This window comes from Dysidea avara, chromosome 2, assembly GCF_963678975.1.
Source record: "Dysidea avara chromosome 2, odDysAvar1.4, whole genome shotgun sequence".
In the NCBI taxonomy this organism is placed as follows: domain Eukaryota; kingdom Metazoa; phylum Porifera; class Demospongiae; order Dictyoceratida; family Dysideidae; genus Dysidea; species Dysidea avara.
In genome coordinates, this window is record NC_089273.1 from 27884690 (window position 1) to 27901470 (window position 16781).

Below are 16781 nucleotides of genomic sequence, written 5' to 3' on the forward strand. Positions count from 1 at the left end.
CACGTAGTGATTAAATAGCTTCAGTAAGGAAAGTTAACGATACAACAATAATAATAACTATAATATTACATGTTATAAAGACTAATAATAAAGAATTACAGTTGTAAAAAATTGATCGGCACAAATGGCCGACCAACGGCTACATTGATCGGTCAACAGCATCACTTGGTCGGAAAATGGCCGAGGGCCGACCGTTATATTATACCATGCAGCGGATCTCCTGAATATTCCAAAATTTAGTTGAATCTGCACAGCCCTCACTGAGATATGTGGCTTCAAGTATATTTCTTTTTCTTACTGTTCTTGCACCACTTAGAAATATTGCTAAAACTTGTGTGTGCTTTAGTCATGAAAAAAACAAAAGTGATTTGTAGTTACTAAATTGCTACAGAGTAAACCACTTGAAGGAATAACTTAATTAATTAAAATAGGTTTGTGCATTGAGTAATCATTATCATGCAGACCTATTGTGAATTGAATAAAACTAGGATAATGGCCATGGAGTTATAATAAAAATCGTGCAATAGCTACACTACAAATTACTGTGAAGGGATGTCACAAGTCACCCATTAGAGCTACATGTACATTTACAAACAAGTCATCCCTGTAGAAAGTTCAGTCACTCTGTAAAGATTTGAGTTATGAAAAGCCACAGTTCAGCTACAAACAAATCTGTAGCCAATCCAACTACAGTACAGTCCACTTATAGCTTCAGATATATGTGATATTTTTTCATGGAGCCACATTTGTTATGGTTGGGTAAAGCAAATGCCACATGTGATAAGGCTAAAGCCATGCGTGAGTGCATTTAAAACAATCTGTGGGTGCACAAAAAGCCATGCTCCCGAGTATGCCATGGCCACACATGAACTATTCCCCAACATATGTGTCTTGGTATAATTGTTCAGCCTGTGATGCATTACTCTAGCAATGTACACATGGTTAAACTGTTATTGCTAAGTTCAAATGTATTTTTTCGATGCAGGTCTGCTTGAAATCAGTACTAATCTACAACAGGACCGCCATCAGCCATGTCTTGGCCTATGAAGCTCTCCATGATATATAATTAAATTGTTTATATCTGTAATACTGTGTTACGTTAGTTGCATTAGCCACACCTACCACTTACCTACTGAGGTCAAAATACATGGCAAAAGTCAAAGTTTGTGCACAGTGAACTGACTGGGTACCTACTGTATGTTCAGTAACTACCAATAAAACTGAATATTTACCAGTAACCCAGATGAATACCTCAAGATTATGACTGCCACGAGGTACCTCAAATAAAATAATAACAACAGTTGGTTTTTGCTTAATTCATTAGTATATATAGCAATTATATGTAGTTTTATAGTAAATTGTATGTAACAAACAAAGAGAACTGCCGCTTGATAATCTGAAGTCTCCTCCATGGTATGGCAGGCATTTCCAGAAGGGAAGAAGTGTGACAATGTGTAGTTACAGTAACTTAAAATGTATATCAAAAGGTAAGGTAAATGCATACCTATACTTATGGTGATATATATGTTGGACAGACTTTGACTAATTGAGAAGGGTCTAGTCCACACATCACCAGTGCTACAGTGCTACCACGCATGACATGCTACACACGTGTCATATATACCACGTGTGCATGCCACACAAACTTGTTGCATGGCACAATAGGGAGCCACACGTAAGAGTTCAGCTATATAACTAGGTCCAGTCGTGGATTTTTTCTCCTTTCTCCAACTTTTCAAACACATCTTAAGTAGCTAAAGTCTTTGAGCAGGCTGTAGGACCAGGTGTCCTACAGACCTTCAGCACTTGTGCTGTAAAGCATTAATAAATAAATAAAAATATATACAAGTAGGTTTCCGTCAATTATGCTGGAATAATATTTAGCATAATAGGGGATGAAAATCATAAAACATAATGCTGGCATAATGGAGCATAATTAGGAGCATAGTGGGAACATTTCCTCCACAATAAGTATAACTTCTGCTATAAAAGTCACAAAGTCAAGGGCTAACCTGTTTTGGATGGTGAAATGATTCCTGACAACGAGTAGAAAAATGTGCTACTACAAGTTTACACTGCTTGACGAAACAAATGCTTTTCATTGTGGGTTTGAGTTTTATAGCACATATGTACATATACGTAGTCATGTGCCAACTAGTACCAACTACCAAAGCATGGTAAAGCAGCTTCCATCATTGAATTTGGTGCTATATAATGTGTCTCATCATCTGATTTTGAATAAAATGTGATATGATGATTATGATTATTGGAAGCTTGATTAGAAGACAATACAATAGAAATTGCGATGAAAATAAAATTTGTGTTGAGTCATATAACTAGTGAATGTCTGGATATAGAAAATAGTTAAGTCTCTACAGGTCTGCTGGGATTAATATCAAACCAGAAAAATATTTCAAAAAGATGGAGATTCTCTAATAGAACAGTCAAACATTCTTCAGCTACATAACAAGTCACCCTGTAGAGAGTTCAGCAAAAGTAAATCATTCTGTAAAGAGTTCTGTTACAAAAAAGTCATCCTTAAACCCCAGCTTGCATTAGGCTACATTAGTGTTTACTAACTACCATATTTGACTGCTCTATTAGAATATCTTGATCTTATTTGTGTAAACTGTTAATAACCAACCAGGAAACAGTTAATAAAATTATATTATGTACTTTTACTGATAATTTATTTATTTTATTTTTATTTATTTATTAATGCTTTACAGCACAAGTGCTGAAGGTCTGTAGGACACCTGGTCCTACAGCCTGCTCAAAGACATTAAATACTAAGACATTACCAACTTAAGGTGTGTTTGAAAAGTTGCAGAAAGGAGAAAAAATCCATGAATGGACCTAGGTGGCCTCGAACCTGCAGCCATCCGATTTACGCTCGAACGCTTACAGGAGTCCACCAGGCGGTCAGGATGTTTTCTCATTGATATTTTCATGTAATTATATTTAATCCAAAACAGCCAAGCTGTAAAAAAAGTGTGCGGCCCTCAGAAAGGCTATGGTGAAAAAAGATGTGAAATCCAAGGTGGCGGCCAAGAAATGGCTGTGATGGTAGGTTAATGGTAAAAATTTTAATAACGACAATTCAGGTGAATTTTTGTGCCGCGCTTCACAAAATTTACCTGAATTATCATTATTAAAATTTTTACCATTAACCTACCATCACAGCCATTTCTTGGCCGCCACCTTGGATTTCACATCTTTTTTCACCATAGCCTTTCTGAGGGCCGCACACTTCTTTTACAGCTAGGCTGTTTTTTTTTGGATTAGATTTCATTTCTTTTTGTATTTGTATACCCCAAAGCCGGCCTATGGCCAGCTTTGGGACTTTTTAAACCTATGTTTTTATTCTTTACTACATGCAGGAAGAAGAAAAGATGAAGTAGATGTACTTTAAATATTTTATCAGTAAATGTACAAATTATATATATAATACATATGTGACCGGATTTGCGAAAAGGAGCCTTCCACACACATCCAATTTGCCAACTTTGACAATTGATAACTTCAGATTGGAAAGAGCTATTGCCTTGCAATTTGGGCAGTGGTGATTTCATTGCAGCTGAACTCTCTACAAGGTAATTTTTTCTAGCTGATCTCTCTACAGGGAGATTTGTTTGTAGCTGAACTATCTACAAGGTAACTTCTTCTAGCTGATCTCTCTACAGGGTGATTTGTTTGTAGCTGAAATCTGTATAGGTGATTTGTTTGCAGCTGAGTTTTTTACAGAATGGTTTCTTTGTAGCTGAACTTTCTACAAGGTAACTTCTTCTAGCTGATGTCTCTACAAGGTCACTAGTTTGTAGCTGAGCTCTCTACATGGTGGTTTTTTGTATCTGAATTCTCTACAAGGTGACCTCTTCTAGCTGATCTTTCTACAGGGTGATTTGTTTGAAGCTGAACTCTCTACAAGGTAACTTCTTCTAGCTGATCTCTCTACAGGGAGATTTGTTTGTAGCTGAACTCTCTACATGATGGTTTCTTTGTAGCTGAACTCTCTACAAGGTAACTTCTTCTAGCTAATCTCTCTATAGGGAGATTTGTTTGTAGCTGAACTCTCTACATGATGGTTTTTTTGTAGCTGAACTCTCTGCAAGGTAACTTCTTCTATTGATCTCTCCACAGGGCGATTTGTTTGTAGCTGAACTCTCTACATGGTGGTTTCTTTGTAGCTGAACTCTACAAGGTGAGTTTTTCTAGTTGAACTATCTCTTTCCATAGTTGCATGAACTCCCTACAGGGTAACTTCTTCTAGGTGATCTCTCTACAGGGTGACTTGTGTGTAGCTGATCCCTATACAGGTTTCTTATTTCTAGCTGATCTCTTGAATTCTCTTCAGGGTGACTGCTCTATTAGGATGACTGCTCTATTAGAGTATCTCGATCTCGCACTTGCTGCACCAAGTTGGATTTCGTGTTATAACTCCGTGGCTTTAAGTCTGATTCTTCTACACCATTGATGAGCCTTTCTAAGATGATTACTCCATCTGTACAACGATTTTCAAAGCATTAACCCAAGCGGTTTATCTGGTAGGCGTGGCAAGCAGTCGTTTTTTATTAGCTAATCTCGATTGCGTAATTGTTACATACTGTTGGTTTTTTCGTTGTATCTTCCTGGTTTTTAGCTCGATTTCTTTCAAACCACAAAAGGTTTGCGGTTCAATAGTTAACCTATTCACCCACCGATTTTCAGCTTCTTCCTATACGCGGTTTACTCTGTAGGCGTGACAACATATTGGTGTTATTTTTTGTGAATAATCGCTCATAACTCTTTGCCTGTTTATCGTATTCCAGCCAAAGTTGGTACCGAGATGCGCCTTTATATCCCCCTTCTGTGTGCCAAATTTCAAGGCAATCGGATATGGCGTTCGAGTTTTATAGCAGTTTTTGTAAGTGTGCGACAAGAAAAAGAAAAATAAGAAGAAGAAAAAAACCAAGAAACTGAGCCAATTTTTGAAGTCGCATATCTCGGGAACGCGCAAAGCGATTTTGCTCAAATTTGGAATGTGGAGTGCTGCAGTTGGAGGGCATGTCCACAGCAAAAATCGTCTTGTTTCATCAAGGAAGCACAGAGCTACGGAGGTGCGAAAATTGCGTTTTCTTTCTTCCTGTCAATATACTCACGGGTGTTACGCGCCGGCTTCTTGGGCCGCACGACACACTACCGTGTGTCTTGATCCATAGGAATTCTAGAGAGTGATACATTTTGGCAGTGATCTTTCTTTCAGGCATGCATATTGTGCATTTCAATTAAATTCTCAAATATCATCCCTATTATGCTAAGATGATTTTGGTCACCTATTATGTTCTAAATGTGACCTAATTTTAGAAAACTGTCGGTATACGCACAATAGTACTTTTGTAATACAACACATTCAAAAACAATGGGTAAAAAAAAACACAAGCTTCAGAAAAAATTTATGCAAGTTCTTTTCGCCTTGCTGGTTGGTGAATTGACACTCCAGTGGATAAATCCTGGGTATGATCGTGTTCCCCTATTCATAGGGAGTTCAACAATCCTTGTTTCATCTTCATACACAGATGGGTTTCTGAGTTATGGACATTTGTTTACGTTGTGGTGACGAAATAATTTATGACGATTTTTCTTCAATGAATTCACCTTCCTTCCGGATCACAAAAGAATATCTTTGACTAAAACTATACCTTGATGGATATACAAATTCATGGCAAATACAATGGGCAAAGATTCAGCTCTGTACACCATTGTATCAGTAAGTTATGATAGTTTATGTAAGCGCCTGTAGATTATTTTCTTGATGTCTTCTGTACATATTGATTTATTCGCTTGTCCAGGTGTCTACTGCTGTATTTCCTACACTGTTTATCTTATGAAGATGAAACTTAGCTAATCCATTCCTTTGTCCCTGTAGACAACAAAGAACCAATAAAATGAATTTTGATAATTGTGTGTATATAGTCGTTTTCTAAAATTAGGTCACAAATTATGTCAGCATAATTGGCCAGGTCCTAGCCAATATTATATCAAGTCAACAAGTAGAGAGTTCAGGTACAAACAAGTCACCCTATAGAAAGTTCAGCTATGTATGTATGTCTGTAGAGAGGTATGCATTCAACCTGTAAAAATGCAAGGGATAATTTTGTTTTAGTTTTAATTATGAACCACAAAATATTTCAAATATGTAGACATATAAACCACAAATAAAATTTCTGCAATTTTGTTCCTGTGAGGAAACAAGACAAGTAAACGGGAAGTAAACGGGAAGTCGTCATCCAGTAAGTTCTACTGTATCTATACCAATACAGCCAAACTGTGAAAAAGGGTGCAGCCCCCAGGATAAAAAGGTTGCAAAATCAAAGGTGGCAGGCAAGAAATGGCTGCAATGTGATGTTAATGCCGATCGGTTTAATGATACCATCATTATATTAAAATGAGTGGCATAACATGTAGTAATTACAGAACTATTAATTAGGACACTTAAAAAATGTGGATACCTGCACAATTGGTCCCAAAGTGTCTGTTAGGATGTAAACTTACCTAGAAAATTAGAAAACCTTATTAATCAGGATACTTTGATTGGTCTCAAGGTGTCCCTAATACACAGGTTTCACTGTCAAATGCTTACTGAACAATTCCAATTCTCTAGGCAGAATATGGAGGCAGAGGCAGAGGCATAATACAAATACTTAGTATAAAATAGGGCTCAAACAATCTTATGTAAATTCAAAGGTTCCTTCAGCGTTCAAATACGAGTTAACAATTTTAACTATACAGTGTGCTATAATTAGATAGTGATTTAGCTAACCAACAACTTACTATGTACTGTATATCAATCATGTTGTGTAGCAACATAATGATGATGTACCAGATATAAGGTATTTCACAATTTTGACCCAGTCTGAGAAAACAGGTCTTATCGCCTATTTAAAAGTATTGAGAAATGCCGGTTTTAAGTATTCAGTGTGTTGTAGCTCTCCAATGGTTGAAACTACGTATACGTAATTTTCACATGTTTTATACCAATTTCTTATTTTCAAAAGCATCTACAGTAGAAGTAACCAACATTTAAGTTTCCTGCTATTTAAATAGTTTTAAAAACGATGTTGACTCTACCAGGCAAGCTACAAAAAGGGTGGATGGCGGGGGCCAGAGGTGGGCAAGGGACTATTTTTAAAATTAAAAAGGAAGGCGTAGGGATGAAATAGGACAAGTTATGAGCCATTCGGGTCATATCAAAACTGGCAAAAATGAAAGGACATTTACAGCGCAGGTTTTTAGTTAACACCATGGAGCTGTACAGCCACACACAGCTATCCCCAGGCTGGCCAGAGCTCCATTGGACCCCAGACCGCTAGTACGAATTGCCACTGTGCTTGGAAAAAGCAACCAACGAAAGCAGGAAATTTGATTGTATATTAATGTAGCTTTGTTTTCTTCATGAAAAATCAAATCTGCTACCATGGGCGATACGACCAGTTTTCCCAGACCCGGTCACAATTAATTTTAAGTGCTAATGGCTTGTGGTGAACATAAGCCATTCATTAAGTAAACTGAGTGCTTTTTATGTTTCTAGGCAGTGCCACACACTTGTCTAAAGAGTGTATTAGAGTAGTAGTAAAATGCTTTTAAAACCAGGTAGTCATCAGTAGCTTTTACTTGTGGTATTCACTTAAAGTTTTCTCTGTAAAAGTACTGAGTCAGTAAAACTTGGTGTTATGAATTTGTATTAAGGGTGCTCTGTACAGTGCGTGTACGGCTCCCGTGAAATTATCATAACTCACAAATGGTTTGGGCAAATACACTGTACTTTCTTACTGGATAAAGGCTAACACTAGAGCACACTTTAGTCCAAACCCAATCGCTAATTTGCTGTAGAATGCGAGTTATAATTTTCCCTTTAAACTAAAACTAGTCTTACAGTTTACACACTAGAGCCTTGATACTTCCATGATACACTATAAAAAACAGTACAAACTATTGTGCACTTTTAGTTTTGTCTTTTAGCTTCTCAATCATCAGATACTCAACTTTCAGTTTGACACTGCAACCAATCTTTCTTTTCACTTCCATGCTATTTGTCAACCAAAGTTGCTATAAAAATTGCAAGCGCTCTTTTTTAGCAAAATTACTACAGTAACTCATCCAAAATTTTCATACCTTTTGGGTAAAAAATGACAGACTAGTTCTATTTTAGGTATAGAATAGCAAGGGGTGTGCCTGTTTCCTAATGCACAGGTGTTAAAAATTAAGTAATAAGCCACAGACTAATTTATGACCATAACATTTCCATCAATATAAAAGATAACCTGTTTCGCCATGTGACTTGGGAAGCCTTATGCAAACTGTACAGAGCACCCTTAAACAAGCTGTAATTAAACTACCATATGTGTACACATTTTTGAGGGACATAGATTTTGTGGTTGCTAAGTTGTCTGAAATTTTTCATCCTCCAAAATTAATGACTATCAAAACTAGCCCTGTGCTAATAGCCAGAGTGAAAAATAAGTGATTCACAGATGATAAAACCAGGAAATTTGTCAATCTGTGAAAATTACATACCTCAAAAACAGATAGCCTGAGATAAAACAAGTGGTTCACTAAAGATAAAACTGTAAAGATTCTGAGATTTGTCAATCTGTGAAAATTACATACCTAAAAATTTGTACATATATGGTATGTATCATCAGTTCCATTTAAAAGTTCAAAACATTTGTGAACTTTAGCTGATGAATGTCTGTATTCAAGTCTGTTTAGGCCCTAAGTACTTTTATCCTCTGCAACAATTGTCAACTGCATACATATCATTAGAATGATAATGGTGAGCAAACATGTTCAAACTTACTTTTTTGTTGTTTTGCTTTAATTTGCATTTGTGATTTAACTGTTGCCGCTGACGATATCATTGCGGCTAAATTTCTCAGACCACCATTGTCACTACTAACCATGACTGCTAGCAGTTTACCAAAGCAAGTGATATCATTTTCATTTAGCTGAGGTTTAATAACATTATTCAAAAAATATGATGCTTTTTCTTTAGATGTAGACAATGATTCCAGTGAAGTAATTGTGTTACCAGGAAGCAATCCACAATTGCTCAGCACTGCTACGAAATTGTTGTCATCCATTGGTAAAGATGATGCTAATATGTGATAGCAATAATTCAGCAATTCAAGAGCTGCATTCTTGTCCATGTATAATTCTGGTAATAAACAATAATATCATAATGCACATGCAGTAAAAAAAATTGCATACACATGAATAAATCATGCATGGTATTAGGGGCTTATGAGCCACCAAAGGCAACGAAGGAACATGAAACTGAGTTCCATGACAATCCAAATTATGTCACTGTGCTTGTTTTTACGTCATGCCCAAATGACGTTCTAACTGTACGAAGTAGAGACGAGTTCACCACTATCGAAGAAGAGAAAGACCTCGAGGAAAATTCAGCCAACTCTACCTTCACCACGTGTCACTGGTCACTTGCAATTTCGTATATGGCTTCAAATAACAAGATTTTATTTTCCTTATGTGGAAACTAATCGGCAATTGATTTGAATTGTGATGGCACTTGGCAGGCAGCGTAAGTTTCATGGTCCTTCGCTGCCTTCAGCAGCTGATAAGCTCCTGACGGTATGTATATACCACTTAAATCCAACTTTGCTTCAAAATAGTAACAACAGTGAAACTACCTAGCTTGCAATTAAAAGCACATGGTAATATCGAAGAGATTAGCCATAGAAAATGCACCAGTAGTGTACCGTATTTTCTTGCATAAAATCTACATTCAAAAAATGTCTGCCAGGGAGTTTTCAGCACATTAGGGACATAAATGCCTGGTCTTAAGTATAGGCCATAACTAGAAATCAGTCTATTTCATTTTTTTCACATACTTTTCCTTCCATAAATTCATTAATTTATGCTCCATATTTTAAGTCAACTGTTATACCATTAATTACACAGTACGATGGCACTGTATAGTAGGGACCACAAGGATATGGACATGGCCCATGAAAAACATCACATAAAAAATCAGCCTCAAATTTCCCTGACAACGATGAGTAAGTATTGATTAGGTAAAACTAAGCCCAAACAAGCTTCAAATAGACCTGAAATGCTTTCAACAAGTTGCTACAGAATTTTTTTTTAAATTGTAAAACAAAATTTTCTAGTGACTGACTGACTGAGTAACTGACTGACTGATGCTTTCAGACAAGCATAACTCAATAACGGCTAAGGCTATGGGCTTGACTTTTTCACTGTGTGACATCATTTCAGCTGGACACGTGCCTTTTGGCATGCCACACTATGTACAATACATTCTTCATGGACATATTATCAGTATCCTCCTTTGTATCCCATTCATCTTTGCTGACAGTGAAAGGTGTTGATTTGGAGGTAGTGTATATATGATGGCTTCCCTTTATAATGGAAATCATCCTCATTTTTCATAGTAGGTACTTTGATTGCAGTGGTGTTTTTCGAATAGTTCTTGATTCGTAATGTTGTGTGACGGGTTGAACATAATTATGTAGCTGACAATGAAGGGTAATGGATACTTCACTATTCAAAGGATAATTGGTTGCTGAGGCATGTGGCACCATTTCTTTCTTTTAATACGGTATGCATGGGTTTACCAGTCATAATATTTTACTTTACAAAAAATCTTAACAAAATAAGTACACCGGAATTTTCAACTAGAGTAGGGACCATAGCACATCGATAAAAGTATTGAAACAAGCTGGAGTAGTGCACGATATTAAATCACAGTAAAACAATAAGAAGTGTTATATCCCTACTGTGCATTTCCATTATGGTATCTTGAGCATAGTAGGGATATAACACTTCTTATTGTTTTACTGTGATTTAATATCGTGCATTACTGCAGCTTGTTTCAGTACTTTCATCGATGTGGTATGGTCCCCACTCTAGTTGAAAATTCTCTTATTAAAAAACCACTATATTTTAAATAATGCCTACCATTGAAATATATAAAATTAAGCGTTGTTATTTAGCAAGTTTGTAGTGTTGACAAAACTCCAGGAAATATAAAATGCTATTAAAATTTATACTAAAAACTCACCTCTCATCAGTAAACAACACATCTAATTTATAAGTGGTTGCTATTGCTTTTTAATGTGTTAGCCTTGTATATCAAACTAATAGCAAAAAATGCCCTTGTTTCAAACCCTAAGCTACAAATATTGCAGAATTACAGCTCTTGGTTACTGCCTGTACACTTGGACATAAATCATGGTGGTGAACTTTGAAGCAAGCTTTATAGTTTGTTCATAATCAGTGCTCGAAATAACGTTCGACAACCTGGACAATACACGGAATGTCTGAATAAGTTTCTATTTATCTGGACAATTTGTCCAGACAAAAGAGAGCCTGTGAAGATACTGCTAGCAATGGTTGCAGAAGCACTAAGAAGCATGTGGTAGCAAAGAAAACAGTGGAGAAGTTGGTTTCGGAAATGATTAAAAGTCTTCAGATGATAATGGCTGCGGTTTGAAACAGCGTCTGGTGATCAGGAGCATGTGACCATGCAACAATGTGAAGTTTGTCATAAGTTTAATGATAAGCTCTGCTCAATGCGACACTATAGGCTGGCCTTTACTGAAGGGACGACCAATATTTGTGATTTGACCTTCAATGATCACACAGCAACCAATAGCCACAAGTGAGCAATGGCATTGGAGGCCAAGGAGGCAGCCAGTAGCTTGATGGAATATCCACCAATTGTAAGGGCAATGGCTCAAGCCTACCTTAGCAAGGCTGCCAGGTTGAAGATTAAAAGAAAAATGGATATTGCTTACATAATCACTAAAGAAAACCTTGGGAGCTACAGTACTGGTGAGCTTGAAATTATTGAATTAGCTATAGCTACGTATGACTATTTTTGACCATATCACTTACTGTGATTATCAGTGTAATAATACCTTCAATAATTGAGACCTTTTATTGTGATATTATATGTAAGATACAAATTGTGACTGGGCCTGCAAAAATAGGGCATGTGGGCACATGATTTTTGCTTACTTTTTCATACTTTCACCACTCATACCCTTTTGTGCCGTTATGCTATGGCAATGCAGTTTTCTACTGTTATTAAGCATTTAATTGGCTTTATGATCCAAGTTACAAAATGCAAATATTCTGTTCCAGTAGTGAGATATGACCAGTAGTGTGACAACATGTAGTTTGTTCCCACGTGCCCTGTTTTCGCAGGTCCGGTCACAATTGTGATTGTACAATAACACAAACTTTTTATCTTTCAATAAAAAAATAAAATTCATCATACATTTGTATATGTGACCGGCTGAGCAAAAACCGGGTATTTTTGCACATTCCTCGAATTCCATTTTATTGCACATCTGTAATCTATAGTAACAAAAGAGTGGATAGCCAAAGTTTAAGCCTTTTGCGATGAATGATCTTGGAGTTATAGTGCTTGACAGTTGGAACAGTAATAAATTCAATTTGTACAGCAACAATACGGTATACAAATTTCAGACACTTAGATAATCGATCATAACATACGATTGAAACAAGCTACGAAGATGGGACTTGGTTCAATCTGTGCACCATGAACTGGCAAAGCAATAAATGCATAGTGATTTCCCTGTACTCCTCCATGTTGACAAAGAAGAAGGCCATTCCAACTAAGAAATGACGACAGTGAACACTATTTTTACCGCATCGTAAATAAGCGCCTATAACTCACATATCCTTTGCTGTGTGAAAGATTTTCATACTCTCCATAAACAGGTGAGTCCAGTGCTGTATAGGTTTCATTGATTTGAGCTTAATGTCAGTGTGTACAAACACAATTGATCCTTAAAGCTGCACACAATTATTAATTAAAGTGCACTGAAAACGAATAGGCCAATATTTCAGCTGTAAAGCATGACTGTAAACAAAGCACTGTAACTTCTGTACAGTACGTACTAAGGCTACACAATTTGTACCATTCTATCCACGATGTGATAAGGAATAAAACAGTACCTACGGTTTTTCCCTTTGGCGAAAGTACAAGGCCAAAACTCACTGTGAACACAAGCTGTCACAAAACGCGAAAACAACTCATTACATACCTTCAGAAAATGGTTGATAACTTCTTCACAGTGTGTCTTATTGAGTTCTGGTAAGGACCACCTGTTGCCTAATATCCACCCATGCTTTCAATTAAGAAGGTTGTTCAAACTTAGATGGCAATAATAAAGTTTTGTTTTACAACCAGTTCAACAAGTACACATGATTTCCATTTACATCATGGTATCAGAAACAAAACAAAGATTTTTCTTATTCTACATGAAGAGGTGAATTCAATATGTATCTAATAAAGTATTGTTTCACTGTTCACTAAACTTGTGTAATTATTATTTTTAGTACGCGTTTCAATGTATTTCAATACAATTTATCTTAAAAACAGAATTATGCTGTGTTTTCTTCAGCGGGTCACATGTGCATATCATATGTATTACTGATATGTCAGGGATCGAAATAACGTTCGACAATCAGCCAATTTCCGGTCAATATTGTACAATGGCTGGTTAATTTTATTGTTGTCCGGACACTGTGGCTGGATAATTCAGACAGAATGCTACACTACTGCTGGAGAGCAGCCTTACAAAGGCAGCAATATTTAATTAAGCAGTTTGTTTATAGTTTGTGGCCACAAGTTTTGCCTCAAGCCAAAACAGTGAGGTTTGACACCAGCCTACTTGTACTAGTCAGCTATGAATGTGCAAAATGTATTTAAAACCATGTTATCCAGTGTTACCTTTGACTTGTGGGATGCATGAAGTTTCATAAAAGACTGTTGTACTGGACTAGAAACAGTGTGTTACATTAATTTATAACATGGTTACATTACTTTTGGCATGACTACATCTTTAGTACTGAAAAGCTTAATACTGGGTACCAGTACATTTTTATGTTTTGACAGGACAAAATCTGTGTTGTACTGGCAGTTTGACAGTACACTCAAAAAAAATTACCAGGCCCCTGTATTTTCCTGGGTATGACTGTTCTATTAGAGTATCCTGGTCTTTTTCAAGCAAACTGTGACCTACTAAAATTTACCTACTATATGCCCATATTTTGCTCATGCTTTTACCCACCAATTATATCAAAAAATTTGCCAGCAAAATTAATGCATTTCTACTTATAACAACAGTGATTAGGGACATACCAATAATGTTGGAATAATGTTGAGCACAATAGGTGTCTGAAAGTAGTGAGCATAATGCTAGCACAATAGGCAGAATACTTGTACCATACTATAAATCCTTGCTTGTCAAAATACAAATCACAGAAAACATCGATATACTCAAATAGAACAGTCAGTAACTCTAATAGAGCAATCAGGTAGCTGACTGTTCTATTAGAGTATGTTGACCTTTTCTGATACCACAAAGTCTGGTTTTTAAGCACATGTGCTTATAATTTTCAGAGAAAACTTTTAGTAAAATCACACTATCTGTTAGACGCTTATGCCCAATGAATAACTAGGTGAGTGTAACACGGAATCACTACATTGTAATAGAGTAGTTTTTAGTTTGTGCAGGTCACCACACTAGTATGTAAGGATATTTGACTCCATTTCTGGGTGAACTCCTTCGTGATGAAAAAGATTACCACTATCCAGATGGCTGATTTGCTGTATACATAGTGAAGGGAGACGTAAGCATTTGAAGAGACATTAATTTTTCAGTACTTTCAGCTTTTCTTGCCGTTTCTTGTGTGTGTAGATTTATCGTCGCATTCTGCCATGTGAGCTTATCATCCATGGTTAATTACAAGAAATGTGTATGTGCTTGACAAATAACATGCCTTTAATAGATACATGTGATTAACAACCCGGCTCTGCGGTATGCATTATGACAAGCAAAAAATTATAGTTTATAGTTCAACCACTTATTAATTATCCATAAAGTGTACATTTATTAGGAAGTGTGGCAGAAAATATCTGAGACGAGATTCTTTAACACTAAAAAATTGAAAGATAATCATACGAAAAATTGGTGCCTATCTGTACGTATATCTACACATAAAAATTATGTCATTTCAAGGTAGAATAAAACAAATACTGTAAAGTTAAATGTGATTTCAATAACACATGCCAAGAGTAGACAATGCAGCTGAGATTATACATGCACGCACGCACGCACGCACGCACGCACGCACGCACGCACGCACCCACGGGTGTCTGTATTTAGCGGATCACAGATCAACGGATCACGGATCACGTGATATGCATGCTCAACTCGATTTTGAGCACTGGGAAATATTTATACCCTAGTGTAACATACAGCATACTGTAGAATTTATATTTTATCCACAGGTAGGAAGCCTGAAGAGATTTCAATCGATACTATAGAACTATAATAATTAGAGCGCGCGCGTATTAAAAATTTAACACACGTACAGAGTAAGATTATTTTAATTCACCTTAAAACCGAATCACTGATGTATTCTTTACACCAACACAATACTCAATAGACTAGTTCTGTATTGCAAAAACAAAAGACAAAGGATACACGCCAACATATTAGAAGCCTATTCACACGTGAGTGCGCTAGCGTATCCTTTGTCGTTTGTTTTTGCAATACAGAACTAGTCTATTGAATATTGTGTTGGTGTAAAGAATACATCAGTGATTCTGTTTTAAGGTGAATTAAAATAATCTTACTCTGTACGTGTGTTAAATTTTTAATATGCGCGCGCTCTAATTATTATAGTTCTATAGTATCGATTGAAATCTCTTCAGGCTTCCTACCTGTGGATAAAATATAAATTCTACAGTATGCTGTATGTTACACTAGGGTATAAATATTTCCCAGTGCTCAAAATCGAGTTGAGCATGCATATCACGTGATCCGCCGATCCGTGATCCGTTGATCCGTGATCCGCTAAATACAGACACCCACGCACCCACCCACACACCCACACACACACACACGCGCATACACACACACATGCAGAACACATGCACACACAGATACACACACATGTACAAGCACACACACACACACACACACAAATGCGTGCACATGCACACATGTACATACACATTTGTACATACACAACACACACACACACACACACAAAGCACTATAAAGCCTTCAGCATATTGTGCTAGCCTGGTCACACCTACCCAACAAACAAGCACAGCTTTACTCTGGTGCTCTGAGTTAATGCAGGCAAATCTTCCTGAGAAGACCAGGAGTAGTTAATTACAAAAAGTGATACCATGTCTTACGGAGGCACCTAAAACATGTGGTAGATGAAATTTGCTTCATCTGTTAATAGTAAGTACCCACAGATGGGTGGGCTGCTTCTCCCAATTGTCACCAGGTTAGCAAGTTAAAATTACACACACGCACACGCAAGCACGCACGCAGCACACACACTCACTCACGCACGCACGCACGCACACACACACACACTAGGAAACGAATGGTTAGAATCAGTTCAGGTTATCCCTTAAGCAAATTAAAATTTAGCTATTATTACTGTTCACTGAGAGACTTGTCAGGATATATTTTGGGGGAGGGTAGCCTCCTTGGAAGCTTCTTGCCTCCTCTTGAAATTTAAAGATTTATGCTCTTGAAATACGTACTTGTTTCACAGCCAGCCATTTGACTCAAAATCCAACCTCGTGATTTTTTTCTCAACACTCCACCATTTGGCTTTAAGTCACCAATCTTATGATTATCGATTTTCTTTATTTTTATTTTTTAAATTTACTTCACAATTGCAAAGTTTTCTAGATCCAGTCT

The 16781-nt window shown here is 36.8% G+C and overlaps 1 protein-coding gene across 3 annotated transcripts in view; it reads right to left on the minus strand.

Moving 5' to 3' along the window:
• LOC136244096 (uncharacterized) overlaps positions 1 to 16781 on the minus strand; it is a 64500-nt gene that overhangs the window by 33343 nt on the left and 14376 nt on the right. For all 3 annotated transcript variants that reach the window (XM_066035627.1, XM_066035616.1, XM_066035621.1), the window contains one exon: positions 8837 to 9193. In XM_066035627.1, the coding sequence (XP_065891699.1) occupies positions 8837 to 9193 (357 nt within the window). The remainder of the gene's footprint in view (positions 1 to 8836; positions 9194 to 16781) is intronic.